Source organism: Papio anubis, unplaced genomic scaffold (assembly GCF_008728515.1).
Source record: "Papio anubis isolate 15944 unplaced genomic scaffold, Panubis1.0 scaffold1157, whole genome shotgun sequence".
In the NCBI taxonomy this organism is placed as follows: Eukaryota; Metazoa; Chordata; class Mammalia; order Primates; family Cercopithecidae; genus Papio; species Papio anubis.
Window position 1 is genome coordinate 5,610 of NW_022160709.1, and position 18,621 is coordinate 24,230.

The 18,621-nt window shown below is 44.6% G+C and overlaps 1 protein-coding gene and 1 pseudogene across 2 annotated transcripts; one reads left to right on the plus strand and one right to left on the minus strand.

The window, feature by feature from the left end:
• Positions 1-267: 267 nt before the first annotated feature.
• On the plus strand, positions 268-3,531 carry LOC100997491 (annotated as a pseudogene). Its single transcript, XR_161717.4, has one exon. The product of XR_161717.4 is annotated as a keratin, type I cytoskeletal 18 pseudogene (transcript).
• A 10,961-nt stretch (positions 3,532-14,492) lies between these two features.
• On the minus strand, positions 14,493-16,551 carry LOC108580504 (cytochrome P450 2E1). Its single transcript, XM_017944474.3, is given in 4 exon segments — positions 14,493-14,645; positions 14,647-14,825; positions 15,706-15,847; positions 16,344-16,551. Coding segments are annotated over 4 exon segments (576 nt in total). The 5' UTR covers positions 16,461-16,551; the 3' UTR covers positions 14,493-14,507.
• Positions 16,552-18,621: the final 2,070 nt, after the last annotated feature.

Sequence of the window (18,621 nt, forward strand, 5' to 3'; positions counted from 1 at the left end):
GGTGGATCATCTGAGGTCAGGAGTTCGAGAGCAGCCTGACCAACATGGAAAAAACCCCTCTCTACTAAAAATACAAAATTAGTCAGGCATTGCGGTACATGCCAGTAATCCCAGCTACTCGGGAAGACTGAGGCAGGAGAATCACTCGAACCCGGGAGGCAGAGGTTGTGGTGAGCTGAGATTGCGCCACTGCACTCTAGCCTCGGGAACAAGAGCAAAACTCCATCAAAAAAAAAAAAAAAAAGAGCATGGAGGGAGAGGTAATGGTTGGTCAGCTGCTAGATTTATCACAGGTGCACATAATTGCTTTCTTGGCACAACAGGTTTCAGATGTTCCTATAGATAATCACAAGGAACACTGTGCTGGGGGTGTGACTGCCCTCAGCAATCCTTCTGGCAGCAGATGCAATTTGTCAGTTTTCCAACATCCTGCTTTCATGAGAACAGTTTTCTGTTTGCTCATATAGCCTCCACTGGTATGTTGAGTTTGGTCACGACCCTCATTCTTTTTGGCCTGTAACAACCTTTGATACAGCAATTCAATTACTAGATATATATCCTAAAGCCATAATCAGGTACATAACAAAAGTTTTCTGTATAATGATCATTTTCATAGCACTATGTATGATAGCAAAAAGTGAAAAATAATGAAAATACCCAACGATAAGGTATTGGTTTAGTAAATTATGGTGTATTCACAAAATGAAAAAGTACATGCTAGTTAATAACAGTATAAGAATACCAAATAACCTGTGAACAAATCCATGATACATCATCTAGTGAAAAACTAAGGTTATGATGCAGTGCAATTAGAATATTGTTTGCAAAATGTGCACACACATAAACAGGAAGAGGGTGGCAGGAGACCAGCCCAATACAGTGCAAAACTTTTTTCTGAATGATAGGCTTGCTACTGAATTTTTAAAATTTTATATTCACAATTACATGCATTTTTCAATAGGCCTGTATTATCCTTCAGTCAAGGAAGCTACTACATGAACATGAAGCAATGGGATGGCGCCTCTGCTCCTGTATCTGCTGTCCAAGCCCGGCAGAAATTTCCTCACCCTCCACCTCCATGTGTTTCAGTGTGATGGGGACCGTCTCTGTGCTGGCAGTAAACAGACTCAACGTAGTACATGTGAAGTTCTCCAAATTAAACTCAGAAGATGGGTTGTGGTTTTCCTGTAGATAATGGAGTTAGCAGTTACATGATTTCATAAAAGGACACTTTTCAGTTACATTTTATTTGTGAATAGGAGATTCCCAATGAAAATTAATGGTGGCTATAAATGAATAACTTTTATGGTGATTTTTTGGTCTATGTGATTTTCATTTGATGTCTAATTTGTATTCAGCAATGAAATATTGACACATTGCATAACAGAAAACATCTTGTAAGATGTTTCACTTTTGACAGACTTGTGAAAAGGTAAAAACGGTACATGCTTGTGTACACACAGGCACGCATGCATACAGGCACATGCACACACATGCACAGGCATGCCTGTGTGGGGATAGAGAAGCACGTATTCAACACCTACGAAAGCACTTATTGAGTATCTGTTACATTGCAGGCTCTGTCTGGGCGTTAGGGAAAAAGACAGTTTACACATCAGGCAGCTTACGCTTCATCTTCACTAATGGATTGTGAGCTCTTTGGGGGCACACACAGTCTCTGTCATGATCGATTTGCCTAGCAGGTGCTCAGTAAACATGTGTTTAATGAGCCAGTTAATGAAAAAGGTAAAACACTCCATTTAGAGGTCTAATGGTAGTAAAACGAACAGTTTCAAGGCCAGAAGGGATTCTACGTAGAAGACTGGTGAACACAGAATATAACTCATGTTAAGTGTGCGTGTGCCGGCTGCTCTCTGCAGAGGTGTGAGAGCAGCATCTTCTTCTGTCCTGGTGCTGTGAGGACACTTATACTGAGAATGGCACAGCCAGATCCCTGGTGAGGACAGTGTTGTCCGCTTACACCCACCTCCTCCATGTCACTGAGAAAGCGGTCGACATAATCCCGGGGGCTCTCAGGGTCCCGAGTCCCCTGATGTTCTTTCACTCTCTCCAAAATTAAAATTTTTATTTTCTGAACATTTTTAAAAAGATTATGGCTGTCATCGGCAAAGCCTGAGTCCTGTCGTCTTGCCTTCCTCCCATACAGCATGAGCTTCACCACTCGCTCCACCTTCTCTACCAACCACCAGTCCCTGGGCTCTGTCCAGGCGCCCAGTTACTGCGCCCGGCTGGTCAGCAGCGCAGCCAGCGTCTATGCAGGCGCCGGGGCCTCTGGTTCCCGGATCTCCGTGTCCCGCACCACCAGCTTCTGGGGCAGCATGGGGTTCGGGGGCCTGGCCTCAGGGATGGCCAGGGGTCTGGCAGGAATGGGAGGCATCCAGAATGAGAAGGAGACCATGCAAAGCCTGAACGACCACTGGCCTCTTACCTGGACAGAGTGAGAAGCCTGGAGACCGAGAACCGGACGCTGGAGAGCAAAATCCGGGAGCACTTGGAGAAGAAGGGACACTAGGTCAGAGACTGGAGCCATTATTTCAAGATCATTGAGGACCTGAGGGCTCAGATCTTTGCAAATACTGTGGACAATGCCCGCATCGTTCTGCAGATTGACAATGCCCGTCTTGCTGCTGATGACTTTAGAGTAAAGTATGAGACAGAGCTGGCCATGCGCCAGTCTGTGGAGAACGACATCCATGGGCTCCGCAAGGTCATTGATGACACCAATGTCACTCGACTGCAGCTGGAGACAGAGATCGAGGCTCTCAAGGAGGAGCTGCTCTTCATGAAGAAGAACCACAAAGAGGAAGTAAAAGGCCTACAAGCCCAGATTGCCAGCTCTCGGTTGACCATGGAGGTAGATGCCCCCAAATCTCAGGACTTCACCAAGATCATGGCAGACATCCAGGCCCAATATGACGAGCTGGCTCGGAAGAACCAAGAGGAGCTGGACAAGTACTGGTCTCAGCAGATTGAGGAGAGGACCACAGTGGTCACCACAGTCCGCCGAGGTTGGAGCTGCTGAGACGACGCACACAGAGCTGAGACATAGAGTCCAGTCCTTGGAGACCGACCTGGACTCCACGAGAAATCTGAAGGCCAGCTTGGAGAACAGCCTGAGGGAGGTGGAGGCCCACTACACCCTACAGATGGAGCAGCTCAATAGGATCCTGCTGCACCTGGAGTCAGAGCTGGCACAGACCCGGGCAGAGGGACAGTGCCAGGCCCAGGAGTAAGAGGCCGTGCTGAACATCAAGGTCAAGCTGGAAGCTGAGATCGCCACCGACCGCCGCCTGCTGGAAGATGGCAAGGAATTCAATCTTGGTGATGGCTTGGACATCAGCAACTCCATGCAAACCATCCAAAAGACCACCACCCGCTGGATAGTGGATGGCAAAGTGGTGTCTGAGACCAATGACACCAAAGTTCTGAGGCATTAAGCCATCAGAAGCAGGGTACCCTTTGGGGAGCAGGAGGCCAATAAAAAGTTTAGAGTTCAAAAAAAAAAAAAAAGATTATGGCTACTTCCAAGGAGATAGTGAATGAACCAAGGCCAGAAATTGTAGAGCTGTGAAAGAAATACTCTTACAATACTCTCCCTTCTGTCAATCAGGATGAGAAAAGTGAAGAAACATTGTGTAATATTGAAGGCATTTCTGTGCTAAAGGGGAACATGCTCTCCCCAGCCTCTACTATGGTTTCTAGCTGCATTTTCCTATTGTGTAAAGCAACTCACTGGCTGTGCTGCAGGGATCTTAAGGCAGGGCTGCCTTGCACCTTAAAAAGAGCAAGGGGAGCTTGTCAGCACTTTAGAAGAGGCAAGCTGACAGAGAAGAGAATTAACATCCTTCCATGAATTTCAGCTGCATTAAGTAAGTAAACCTGTCGCTTCTCCACATCTGCCACTCCATCTCCTCTGGTGTGCTGGGCTCTGCCCGTCTCCCCACTTCCCAAGATGGGGCTCTGCACTTGGACTGACCCTTGGCACGAACATTTGGTTAATCCAACAGCCAGACACAGTCATGGCTTTACCTGGGTCCAGGAAGAGTTTAATATTGAAAAATTTTCAAACAACAACCTAATCAGGTAGAGCAAATCTTCATCTTCATAGTCAAAGTGCTCATAGAAGACGATGGAGCAGATCAAGTTGCAGGAAGCACAAGCGAGGACAAGGTGGGGTCAGAGCTGGTGAGAAAGTCATAAAAACATCAGGGAAAACTTTAACATACACATGTCCCATCTACTGTTCCCTTTAAATCAAAATTACCATAAATAGTTTATACTTCCATAACAGAAAAGAGGGAAATTATTTCCAGTAGGGTTGTCACCAGCCAAGGAAAAGAGCAGGAGCAGTGAATGTAACTCCCCACCCAACTGTGCAGTAGGCACTAATCGCAAACCAGTTCTTTGTCTTGGTGAGGGACTCCACCAGGTGCTGGACTTCCTCCTGGACATGCTCCTTAATGCTCCTCCTCCCGGTCCCAAAGTTGTGCAGGATCAGAAGAGTAAAGAGTCGCATCTGCTTCCACCACTCTCCATGGACGAACACAAGGCCTGGAGTAGGAAGCAAATGATAGGAGCTCTGTCATCCACTAAGCAAAAGGTAGGTACAAAAGGCTAGAGAAGGAGGACCACAGGCGTTTGACAGGGACTTGATACTACAGGGGCTGCCTGCAGCTCTTAAGAACTTTCCTCTTCCACAGACCAACCAGCACCATTTACTCTCAGACTAAAGCAGGAAAGTTAGTTTTAAAAAGTTCAGTCTTATCCGCAGAGAGTGCTCAAGAGGATGTTGAAGCTGGGGAAAAACAGCTGGAGAGATCTATAATTCCCTTTTCTTTCTTTTTTTTTTTTCCATGACAGGGTCGCATTCTGTCACCAGGGCTGTAGTGCCATGATGCAATCACAGCTCACTGCAGCCTCTACTTCCTGGGCTCAGGTGATCCTCTCACCTCAGCCTCCCAAGAAGCTGAGACTACAGACATGCACCATAATGCCTGGCTAGAGTATTGGTTTTTGTTTGTTTGTTTGTTTGTTGCATTTTTGGTAGAGATGGAGTTTCTCCATGTTGCCCAGGCTGGTGTCAAACTATTGGGCTTGAGTGACCTGTCCTCAGCTTCCCAAAGTGCTGGGACTACAGGCATGTGCTACCGTGACTGGCCTGGGATCTAGAATTTCCACGTCAGATCCCAAGAGAGCTGAAGGGAGAAATGATCTGCCCTGGAGGGAGTTTGAGGAAAGGACTTCACCCTCAGACCCATCCCGACTCAATCCAGAGGAGCTTCCAGGCAGGAATTCTTACTCTTCCCCTGCATTCTACAGGAGAGCCTCCAGGAAGAGAAGCCCCACATCCAGCTGGACGAATCAGAAGTAAAGTCTGCTATCCTCACTTGAGATTGTTGGCAAAACAGACTTGCACAACTGCAGACAAACCTTGCATCAGCTACGCATGTCAATCAATGGGGGAAAAGGAGGTAATTCACATCACTGAAAGATATCAAATTACAGTGGTCCCCCTTGTCCATGGTTTCAGTTTCCTTGGTTTTACTTTCCAGGGTTCCAGTTACCCGTGGTAAACCACAGTCTGAAAATATTAATTAGAAAATTCCAAAAATAAACAATTCATAAGTTTTAAGTGGCATGTTGTTCTGAGTACCGTGATGAAATCTCCTGCCCTCCTGCTGCACCTCACCCAGGATGTAACTGTTGTCCAGCATATCCCTGTTGCACACACTTCTGCCTGTCAGTCCTTCAGTAGCTGTCTCAGTTATCAGATCAACTGTTGCAGTGCTTGTGTTCAAGTCACCCTTATTCTACTCAAGAATGGCCTCAAGGAATAAACAGTAAGAGATTAACAATAACTAATATAATAAAACAACTATAACAATATCCAGCATATTCTCTTCCTGTCTAACTTATACATTAAATTTAATCATACGTATTTGTGTGTAGGGAAAAAGACATAGTATATGCAGGTTTAGTACTATCGATGATTTCAGACATCCCCTGGGGGACTTGGAACACATTCCCCACTGATAAGGGGATGTGGGATATGATGAGGTTTCTCTTCAAATAATCTGATCAATCTTTTATTCTTTAATTCATAGTACCACCCCCTTCGTCATTTTTCTCCTTTTTTTTCCTTTTTGCCTTTGTTAGATGTCCAGGCATGCCACAGTACCAGGTGTTATCAGTATCAGCTTACATTCGTTTCCTTATTTAGAAAGAGGACTAACTTTCTAGCTCATGACAGACACCCCTTCCCCTTTCCTCTCCACTTTCTTTTATGTACCCACCTTACCTAAAAGAAATTAAAATGTTTAGCCAACCAGGATTAATTTAGATTGCATGACCCAACCCCAGCCAATGGGGAAAGGGTACAGGGGCAGGATTTGCATCAGGGATAAAGGCTCTCGTGCCCCTTTGTTCAGCTGTGTTCTCATGGTGACTGGCCAAGGAGGCACCCCTCTGTGCAGAAGTAAAATGGCTTTGCTAAGAATCCTTTGTTAGAGTGTTCAATTTCCCTAGGATTTTGAACGTTATTCCTAACAGTGAGAACACTGTAATATCCTCAGACTGATTTAACAGGATCTTAGGACCACAGCAAAATAAAAAGAAGGAACTCATAGAGAAGATTTTTTAAAAGTTAAAAATTGGATTGCCCCTCTTCTATTTCTGGCAATGCTGGACTAGGTGATTCAGAGTAACCCTTCTGCTAAGATAAGGTGGAAACGCTGCATGCAATGTATGTAAGAACCTGTATGAAAGCATTGAAAGGCTACCAAGGGAATGAGGAGTTGTAGGGACACTTTCCATGAAGCATTTGGTGATTCAAAAAAGCACAAATGAGAGAGAAAATCTCAGCAGAGCTATCAGCAATTTCAGAGGTCTCGGGAACAAAACCAGGAATCAGAAGTATTCAAGGAGGAAGGTCTCTGTTAAGTGTTCAGGGCTACATCCTTGGAGTGAGGTGAACAGGAACCCGACCAGCCCCCACAGGGACCACAGCCCTGCTTCAAATCCTCTGAACAGCTTGGAGTCTCTGAACAGCTTGGAGTGGTCATGGGGTGCTGACGCCTAAGGCTGCCTGAAGGAAAAGCAAATCCTCTCTGTAAGAAGGCAACATTATTAGAGCCTCAAATTATATCCCTAATTTTTTTCAGATGAGGCATCTAGAACCTAACAAAAAAATTAGCAGACCTTCAAAAAGATAGTATTACATGGCCCTAACCAAGAACACATGGATTATAAAAACAGACTCATTGAGAATTGATGCAGTGGTGACATCAGTCACGGACTTTAAAATAACAGTGATTACTATGTTCAAAACATCTCAAACTAAAACACAGAATAATGAAATTTAAAATTCCATGAATTATACACAGCTGAAGAGAGAATTAGTGAACTGAAAGATAAGACAAAAATACCTACGCCAAACAATAAAAGTTAAAATTCCAAAAGAACATAAGAAACATTTGGGATACAGTGAAAAGATCGGACATGTGTAGTTGAAGTTCCAGAAGGAGAGGAGAGAGGAAATATGGCAGAAGCAATACCGGACAGGATAATGACTGAATTTTTGCAAATCAACACTTATTTTCTTTAATGAAGCAACTAGATAAATACAAATAAAATCAAATTTAGGCAACTCACGTGAAAACTAACGAGAATAAAAAAAAATAAAGAGATAAAAGCATCCAGGGAAGAAAATATACAAATCACCTTCAAGAGGGCGGCAATAAGATTTACTATGATTTTGTGACAGAAACAATAGAAACCAGAACTCAGAAAAAGGAAATATCTTCACATGCTTGATAGAAAATAATCGCTAATCTAGGATTCTATATTACTGAAAATTTCTTTAGAAATTACAGTGAACTTAAGGCATTTGGAGGCAAGAAGTATCACTAACTTTGTCAGCAGAAAAACAGCACAAAATATATGCTCTTAAAGGTTGTATTTTAGGTAGAAGGAAAATGATTCCAGTATTTCATGGGGGCTTATGTGTTCATTTGTGTTAGAGATAGACCTGGGGATAACATTACTGGCCCAAGGATATTTGTGTCTTCTGCCTTAGCAGACACGGCCCAACAGGAGGACATGTGTTTAAATGCATTCCCAGCAGCATTACTGGTCATAATCAAACTGAAAACAAGCCAAATACCAATCAACAGTCAAATAGAGAAATAATGTCCACTGAGTAGAATATTATACAGTAATGAAAACGAATGTATCACATCTATGTACAACATGGATGAATCTCACACACACACTTTTGCATTGAGGCCAGATCCTAAGGAGTGCCCACTGTTTAATTCTCTTTAAGTACAGTTCAAACCCAGGGAAAATTAAACTGTGGTGTTAGATGTCAGAATATTTGGCATCTATGAAGAGGCGAGAGGAGACTTCTGTTCCTTCATCTAAGTAGTGGTTACACGGGTGTGTTCATTAGTGATCATCCATTGAGTTGTACACTTATGGCTTCTGCACTTTCTGACTACCTTTTATACTTCAGAAAAGGTTTATGAAAGCTGACTGGTGAGTAAAATGGAACAGAGGCAACAAGGCTTAACACTAAGCTGGTGATCTAAAAGACAAAGTGAAGGACATTTCCCCTAATAGAGAAGTAAAGAGGGGGTGACATGGGAGAAAGTGAGAGAGTAAGAGTGGGAGAGAGAGGGAGCACATGAAGGTGTTTATGCATGAGTGAGAGTTAAAGGCAGAAAACAAAGAGCATGGATTGAATATCCTCCCTATAGTAATTCTAGAAACAGAGAATAGAGACAATTTGAGAAAAAAGTCACAGTATAACAGGAGAAAATTTCTTCAAGTTAAAGAGACAGGAGTTGTCAGATTTTAAGCAAATGCCAAATGTCAATCACACCTTGGACACACACTGATGAAATGTCAGAACACCTAAGAGAATGTTCTAAGAGCATCCTCGGGGAATAAAAACCGTGGTTCCTTATAAGACAGCAACATGGGCACATATTGCCCACCAGCCCTTCGGACACTGTAAAATTTAGCAGCAGTGAAGTTGGTTTTGAATCCTGTGCTCACCCGCCTAGCAGCTGGGCATGAGGGAAGATGTATGAGAGCACTCAGAACATATCCATGCTTTCCCCAATAGCATCACTAAGATTGTGCTTGAAGTAAAAATCTGCAAGGCAGTATGGGGGTGGGGGGGTGTGGGCACTGAGAGAGCATATCTGAGTGTCCACTCCTTTCTTTCCTTGTCCAGTGCAGGGGCTAACAAGGCTACTTGAAGTTGTCAAATCAATCCAACAGATTTCATCCACAACCAAACCAATAGAGTATCTACCATGCACTTAGCATAACTCTGTGGAGAGTGGACACGTTAATCTTTCTTTAAAGATGAAGATGAGACTTCAGAAAGTGCAAGTAACTTGCACAAACCACAAGTGTAAATGAGCAAGGGTAAGATGGAACCTGTCGGAGCGACACCCCCTCACGTTCTTCTACCTACATCACAACCATACACTGCACCCTTGCAGCTGGCCTCTTTTGCCCTCAAAAGCCAGGCAAATTGGCATGTTCAGAAAAAACGAATGGAAGGGCACAAGAGAGAAAGAGCTGGTGGATCTGAGTGAACAGAGGCACAGTGCCGGTTGGCTGGGCTATGCCAGGGTAGTGATGACTCAGAGTCTGGAGTTAGTGCTTAGCACCACATGCTCCAGCCACACAGGAAGGGCTGTTTGCAACAGAAAACTGAAAAATCTGAGGCCCAACTGAGGAGTGCTGAGGCTGGAGACAAACTGTATCCTTTGAGGATGTCACCTAAGATTGGGAATCTCCCTTTGCCTCCAAAGTCAACGGCCTGGCCACAGAGGACGTCCTTCAAGGGTTGGTACCCATGGAGCATGACCACACACTGGAGCCCAGATGCAGCGAGTACACGGGCCCATGCTTCTCAGCCAGCTGGGGGGAGAAGCGAGAGCCCTCTTTTTCATGGTTCACGGGTGGACGTCAGAGGCGTAAACCACTCCCTCTTGCCTCCCCTGGAGGCTGATCCCTCCATCCTTCCCACCACCATGGGCTTTGTGCTGAGTGAACTAAGCCACGATGTAGGGCTGCAAATATCTGGGGCCACAGAGGGGCGGGTGGGTGACTGGAGAAGGCCCAGCACATGGGGCTCTTTCTTTTCTATGCTGGGGTCATCTTTCTCATCTCGTTTTCTCATAATTTGGTTCTATTATCTGAAGTTGAACAAATCACTTATTAAGCATTCAACAAAGATTTCTGAGCACCTAGTCGGTGCCACACGGTATTGCTGACTGGGAACAAACCAGGGAACAGCCAGAACCTTGCCGTCTTTGAACCTACATTCAAGTGTGGGAGACAGACCACTCCACCCAAAAAGAGGATAGCGAGGTGCAGGGCATGCTCATGAGAACTCTGAAGGGCAGAGGGCAGGGAGGTGCTGCTGGCAGGGGCTGTGTTCAGGCAGGGGAGGAGGAGAGGCAGGAGACAGGTCCCACGGAGCCTGCAGCCACCGAAAGATTGGGTCTCCTCCTGTGCGGTGGTCGGGGACCTGTGAGTGCTGAGGAGGATGAGGCCCATCTTCTCCAGAGTCCCGCTGGCCACTGTGTGGCCTGGGCATGGGTGGAGGGACAGGCATCTGTCTAAGGCTACAGCCACAGCAGCAGAGGCAAGAAATGGTGCTGGATTAGTCAAGGGACCTGAGATGAGTAATTCAGCTGTAATGTATTTAAAAGGTTTCACCAGCCTCCGGTGAAAGGAAGAAAATAGTGACATATGGGTCAAAGGATACAAAGTAGCAAATGTGTAGGACAAAGAGGTTAAGCGATCCCTGTACAGCAGTAGGAATACAGTTAATAACAGTGCATTACACCCAGGACTTGGAAGAGCCAGTGTGCAGCAATAGGACTGCAGTTAATAACACAGCATTGCACTCAGTACTTGGAAGGTCTAGAGTACAGCAATAGGATTACAGTTAATAACATTGCATTGCACTCAGGAGTTGGAGGATCCAGTGTACAGCAATAGGACTACACTTAATAACAGAGCACTGCACTCGGGAGTTGGAGGATCTCTTGTACAGCATGAGGCCTACAGTTAATAACGGTGCATTGCTCTCAGGAGCTGGAAGTTCTAGTGTACATCAGTAGCACTACAGTTAATAACAATGCACTGAACTCAGGAGTTCGAAGATCCACTGCACAGCTTGAGGATGACAGTTAATAACAGTGCATTGCTCTCAGGAGTTTGGCTAAATGTGAAGCTTATATCTAATGCTTCCACAGAGGGGAAAAATGGGTAACTGTGATGTCATGGATATGTTAATTTGTTCTGCTTATAGTAATTATTTTACTACATATATCATGTTGTATACCTAAAACATACACGTTAAATTTTAAAAAGACAGAAAATAAAATGAGGAGGAAATCTCATGTCTAAAAATTAAATAGATAGCAGGTGGCAGAGCATAGACCCACAGGAGCTTTCCTTATTGTGAGAAGACTGGAGGTCCTGAGAAGGGGATGCTGCTTCCCCGTTTCTTTCGCATTGAGCTCCTTTACATTAAGTCTCTAGGGCGGGGTCTTCTGTGGGAAGCCCCAGACGGAGACAGAACCTTGGCGAAGGCATCCCCTAAGTCCAGGAGCTGCCAGGGAGACTGGACAATGGCTCAGTGAGCAGGCAGAGTGGCCGGACCAGGTTGAAGGTTTGGCGGGTGTTGAAAGAGAAGAATTTGTGGCCATTTAAGAAATCCACCACACCACCTCACACCATAAACATTAACACGTAAATGTGATATGGAAAGATTTAAAAACAGAAGAAAATACAGGAGGATATTTTTATTATGTAAAGATAGAGAAAATTCCTGAAGTAGAGCACAAACCAAAGTCATTAGCTATATTAAAATGGAATATTTTTATTAAATAAAATTGTAAGTGCCATTAAAATATAAGCCACATATAGGCTAAAGAGACTATAATTATATATATGAGACAATATAGGGGTAGGATGCATAATTTATAATAATCTCCAGCAAATTCACAATGATAAAGAACTCAACACTAAACACAGACCAAGATTTAAAAAGGTAACTCACATACCGTAAAACCTCCAAGACCAGCAAACACAGGAAAACGTGTTCAAGGGCACCACTCATCAGGGAAATGAAAGTAAAATAATAGCATAACGTTCCTACTCAGAAAATGGCCCAAAACTTCAAGGTTTGTCAATAAAAAATAAGCATGGGAGAAGTGGGCTTATGACCCCCTGGTGGGCATTGACATAAAGGGCCTTTACCTATATTTGTAATAATTTGTTTCCTTGGAAAATCTGATATAAATTTGGCAAATATTAAAATTTGATAAAGCTAGATGGTAGGTACACAGGTATTTGTTATATTTATCTTATACTTGTCTTCACATGTGAAATAATTTGCAATAAAATGTTTAAAACATTACAGAAAAAGAGCTAATGTCACGTGCAGTCATCCAGAGCATATTGTTAAAAGAATGAAGAAATTAAGTAGCATCCGTAGAATGACTGCATTTTTGAAATGATGACAATTAGTCATCTGCAAACCTAAATAGCAGAGGGTAAGCACCGAATGGGAGTTGCCTTTTAGTGCTGGGGTTTGGTAAACTTTTCAATTTTTCTTTTCCTTTTTGTAGTTTTTATTTCCTCCTTCTTTCTTATTTCTGAATTTTTAAAGTTCAATTTGTGTTGCACTTTTAAAATTCTTACTTTTTTTCCAGAGTACAGTTGCATTCATTGAAAGTCTGTACTGCACCAACCCTTTCTTCCATTCTCAGATTGTAGAGAAAAATGTGATGCTGGAAGTTTCATGTGCAAACAAAACACAGGAAACAATTCTCATACAAAGGAAGCAGTTAAATCCTCACATTTATGTTTGAGGAGGATACCCCAAATAAAGGCAAAGCAGAGTAACTGTGTAGCTATAGACTTCAAAGAACAAAATGGGGTCAGTTAGGAAACCAATTTGAGATTAGAAAGATTTCACTGAGATTACTGTAGCAGGGTTTAATTAATTGAATTTGTGGATTTCTGAATTAAAATTGTAATCACATTTCAAGTCATATTAGAGCATTTAACTGGAAGCTTTTATTTCTTAACAAAGTCAAATTCTATAAGCGTTAAGGGTCAGCACCTATCAATGTTCTCCTTTGATGCCTGTGCTGAGATAACAGAGTAAGAAAAGAAATTCTCCCTTGCACTCAAATATTGAATGTCAACTTGACTGGATTGAAGGATGCAAAGTCTTGTCCCTGGGTGTGTCTGTGAGGGTGCTGCCAAAGGAGATTAATACTCGAGTCAGTGGACTGGGAGAGGCAGACCCAGCCTCAACCTGGGTGGGTACCGTCTAATCAGCTGCTAATGTGATTAGAATAAAGTAGGCAGGAGAAGCTGAAAAGAGCAGACTTACTGAGTCTTCCGGCCTTCATCTTTTGCCCATGCTGGATGCTCCCTGCCCTCAAACATCAGACTCCAAGTTCTTCAGCTTTGGACTCTTGAACTCACACCAGTGGTTTGCCAGGGACTTTCGGGCCTTTGACCACAGACTGAAGACTGCACTGTACTGTTGGGGTTTTGGGACTCGGACTGGCTTCCCTGCTCCTAAGTTTGCAGATGGCCTATTGTTGGACTTCACCTTGTGATCGTGTGAGTCAATTCTCCTAATAAACTCCCCTTCATATATACATCTATCCTACTGTTTCTGTCCCTTTAGAGAAACCTGACTAATACAAATTCCCCACCTCAATATGTTTCTGACACTGAAGTGATTGATCCTAGATTGAAGAGCTTTTCAGTAACATGAAACTTACATTACAATTTAATATTAAAAGAAACATATATTTAAAACCTCTCTCTGGCTAGGCATGGTGGCTCACACCTGTAATCCCAGCTCTTTGGGAGGCCGAGGTGGCAAGTTACCTGAGGTCAGGGGTTCGAGACCAGCCTGACCAACATGGTGAAGTGCTGTCTCTACTAAAAATGCAAAAAATTAGCTGGGTGTGGTGGTGGGTGCCTGTAATCCCAACTATTTGGAAGACTGAGGCAGGAGAATCGCTTGAACCCAGGACACAGAGGGAAGCAAGTCTGAGCCCCAAAACCCCAACAGTAGGGAAGCCGACAGTGCAGCCTTCAGTCTGTGGCCGGAGGCCTGAGAGTCCCTGGCAAACCACTGGTGTAAGTTCAAGAGTCCAAAAGCTGAAAAATTTGGAGTCTGATGTTCGAGGGCGGGAAGCATCCAGCACGGAAGAAAGACATAGGCCGGAAGACTCAGCAAGTCTACTCTTTCAGCTTCTCCTGGAGAAAGCCAAGGTAGCACCACTGCACCCCACCCTGGGCAACAAGAGTGAAACTGTCTCCAAAAACAAACAAACAAACAAACAAAAACCTCTCTCTGTGAGAATCACTTTAACAATTAAGGTATTCCATGACTTCATGTGCAGGTAGCATAATCATGTGATGATTTATTTATATTCTGGGAAAATATTTATTTTCAAATATTCATAGGCAAAGAAAGGAATAGGTTTGAGGAAAGCTGACCTCAAACCATTTGAAAACTTGTTTGAAATCGGAGGGATCAGGGCGACATCCTCACACTCATGAGCGGGGAATGACACAGAGTTTGAAACGTGGTGGGATGCAGTTAAACCCAATGTTTCCAGGGCTGAGGTCGATATCCTTTCTGTCAACGAGAGGCTTCAAATTAAAATGCTGCAAAATGGCAGACAACAATAGAAACAACTCCATGCGAGCCAAGCCTTCTCCAGCACACACTCGTTTTCCTAGAAGTAACAATGGTATTGATGAGACACTGAGGGAGTTTCAGAGACATGACGCTGTCAACAGTGAGACTAGGGGAAGCGGGGAGGAGGAGGCTGTGGGCAAACGGCCATGACAAGGCAGGACTCACCCCTCTCTGTCTATTAAAAGCAGCACAGAATGTACTTGAGTGGAAGAATACCAGCGACACTGACTAATTCAGGGACCAGCCTTCATCAACCTCAATTATCCAGAGCTCAATTGCAAAACCCATGTTAAGTTGGGAAGACAGTGTCTGTCTGCCCAGTAAAGAAGGCACCCCCAGTGCTCACCAGTGATGCCTACAGGAGGGAAGTAGGGCACTGTTTGAAGCTGGGGCCCCAGCATTGGGTGTGAAAAGCATGGAGTTGGTTGTGTGATCTTCCCACAACAATCCCTAAGATGAGGCCCTGGGAAGGAGGACAAGTGCCTCAAAGAGAGTCACTGAGTCACATCCCAGGAAGGCTTTGATGCTTCCTGTGATGATTCTAGGTAACCAAAGCTTAGGTTTTGTTTAGTAGCTCTGGTTTACAATTAGGGAGAATTGGGTAATATGGCTTTGAGAGCTTTTCACTAAGTCTTGTTAAAATAGAAACAGAATTTAGCAATGAATGATGTAAAATATCTAGTCTTTGGGGAAAAAAATCCACCTACAACACTTCATTCCCAGGATTGCTGCTGAAAGATGTTATGTAACTTCCCTGAACAGGGAAGAGTACATGTGGGTCATGTTGTCAATAGAAACAGGACACACAGTGAGGTTTGGGGTGTCAGTGGGTGCCTGGGACGAGGGCAGAGCACACGTGGAGTGGACATGAGGAGTGTGGGCTGCTCCTCTAGGGAAGGTGCTCTGATCGTTCTCACCTGCAGAAAACGGCTTGAAATAGTCACTGTACTTGAACTTCCCATTTTCATCCAGGAAGTGTTCTGGCTTAAACTTTTCTGGATCAGGAAATTCTTGGTTGTCATACAAAACAGAGTCCAGAGTTGGCACTATGACCGTGCCCTGGAAGAAACAAAGACTTGTCTCAGTGAGTCATGTTAACAAAATGTGGGCTTTCACCTGGAAACCCCCAGTGACGAATGTTGTTTTGAATATTATGCTATAGAGGATAGTATATTTCCAGCTGAGGGAGTTGCTTAGTGAAGGATTAGATAGAAAGCAGTCAGGGGTCAGGTCTAAATGAAGATGAAAGCCCTAATCTTCTCATAGGATTAACCCCAAGGCTGGTTGTGATTGTTCCTGGCATTAGAATTCACTACAGTCCCAGGCATTAACTGCTGAGGCATTTTCCAGATTTCCTCCACCTCTCTGGTCACCAGGCCAATCTGAGCACTCCTGGGGAAGCAGCACCCCACAGGGTGCGAGTTGGGGGCAGCCTCTCCACTCGGTGACCCCTGCCAAAGGGAAGGGTCTTGGGGCCCCCATCCTGCTCCCTGGCATGAAGGCGATTAGCTGATAGGATGGTGTTCATGCTGTGTGCTCCAGGCTCACGCTGGACCTTGGGGATGATGTATCCTCTGAAAATGGTGTCTCGGGTTGCTTCATGGGGCAGGTTGGAGGGCACAAGGGTGATGAACCGCTGAATCTCATGCACCACAGCATCCATGTAGGGCATCTCTTGCCTATCCTTGATGGCGGGGATTCGGCTTGGCCCAATCACCCTGTCAATTTCTTCATGGAGCTTCTCTGCCAGGATATGAATGGGACAAATTTAAGGGATTGGTTCATGGCCAGTTGGACATCCACCCATCATCCACCCATCTATTCAATCACCCTTTATCCATCTACTCATCTTCGCATCCACCCCCTCCTCCATCTATCCACCCCTCCATCCATCCATCCACCCTCCATCCATCCACCACCCACCCACCCACCCATTCATCCACCCACCCCACCCAGCCAACAAGCCATCCACCCATCCATCCAACCACCCACCTATCCATCCAACCACCTATTCATCCACCCTCCCATCCACTCCCCTACCCACCCAGAAGATACTTATGGAGCATTCTAAGCAGTACTTATGGTTCCCTAGGTCCTTTGAATTACTGGAAAATTCTCCAAAATGTTGGTGAGAGCTAAACTCTATGAGGTTATTTACAGGATGTTTGGCATCCATTATGTTAGTTGATGATGGCTTATTCAGTTCTTCTCTTCATGTCAAGAGTACAGAATAATGAACATGTTTTGGACATTTCTTCTAGGAGGGAAATCTTTGCATTGGTAACTACCTGCGGCTGGTTTATTGCATGCTTCTGAGTATGAAGGGGGTTTACAGAACAGAATCAGACATGCAGGGTCTACTTCTTGAAGTCTGAAAGTCTCTGTCTTTCTGACAGAGGTAACAGATGCCTTGGGCAAGTTGCCTAGACTTCCCGTGTTTGGACTTTCCTATGGAACGTCATCATACATTGAGTGAAAAAAAAACAAGCTGCGAAATTTTATGTACAGTACCCAGGTAAAATATTAAACACATACAGCAATAATATGAATGTTGTGCTGATAATTAATAACTGTTAAAGGTGCAAAGCCACACAGCAATTCTGGAACCATCTTGGGGGAAAGAGGTGGGGAGATGTGAGGAGGTGGACTTTGGCTGGCTCTGTAACACGTTTTCTTTCTTTCTTTTTTTTTTGAGATGGAGTCTTGCTCTGTCACCCTGGCTGAAGTGCAGTGGTGCGATCTCGGCTCACGGCAAGCTCTGCCTCCCGGGTTCACGCCATTCTCCTGCCTCAGCCTCCCAAGTAGCTGGGACTACAGGTGCCCGCCACCACGCCCGGCTAATTTTTTGTATTTTCAGTAGAGACGGGGTTTTACCGTGTTAGCCAGGATGGTCTCCATCTCCTGACCTCGTGATCCTCCTGCCTCAGCCTCCCAAAGTGCTGGGATTACAGGCGTGAGCCACTGTGCCTGGCCCTAACACATTTTCTTTTTAAGAGTTCTGACGTAAGTATCACAAAATGTTAATAAATGTTAAGTTTGGCAATAGATATAGGCATGTCAATCGTATTTATTTTCCTTTTGTCTACATTGGAACCTCCTCATAAGTAATAATTTAAAACATTTTTTGAGTCCATGGTTCCCCTAGTGCAGAGTAGTTAAAAGTTCTCTTATAATCGCTGCAGATTCATGCAATGATTCCTTCCCTAAACTTTTGGCTCCTTGACCCTTCACATTTCCATGTGATTGAAAAAGCAAAGGCCAGGGATGGGGCATGGTGGCCACACCTGTAACCCCAGCACTTTGGGAGGCCAAGGCAGGAGGGTCACTTGAGCCCAGGAGTTCAAGACCAGCCTGTGAAACGTAGTGACACCCTGTCCCTACAAACAAAAATTTTTATTTTGGAGACAGAGTCTTGCTCTGTCACCAGGCTGGAGTGCAGTGGCATGATCTTGACTCAGTGAAACCGGGGTTCAAGTGATTCTCCTGCCTCAGCCTCCCAATTAGCAGGGACTACAGGCGCATGTAACCACACCCGGCTACTTGTTTTGTATTTTAGTAGAGACGGGGTTTCACCACGTTGGCCAGGATGGTCTTGATCTCCTGACCTCATGATTGGCCCGCCTCAGCCTCCCAAAGTGTCAGGATTACAGGTGTGAGCCAGCGTGCCCAGCTAAAATATTTTAAAAAAATTTTTTAATCAGCTGGGTGTGGTGGTGCACACCTGTGGCCCAGTTACTTGGGAGGCTGAGGTGGGAGGATCACTTGAGCCCAAGAGGTAGAAGCTACAGTGAGCCATGACTGCATCACTGCACAGCCTGGGCAACAGAGTGAGA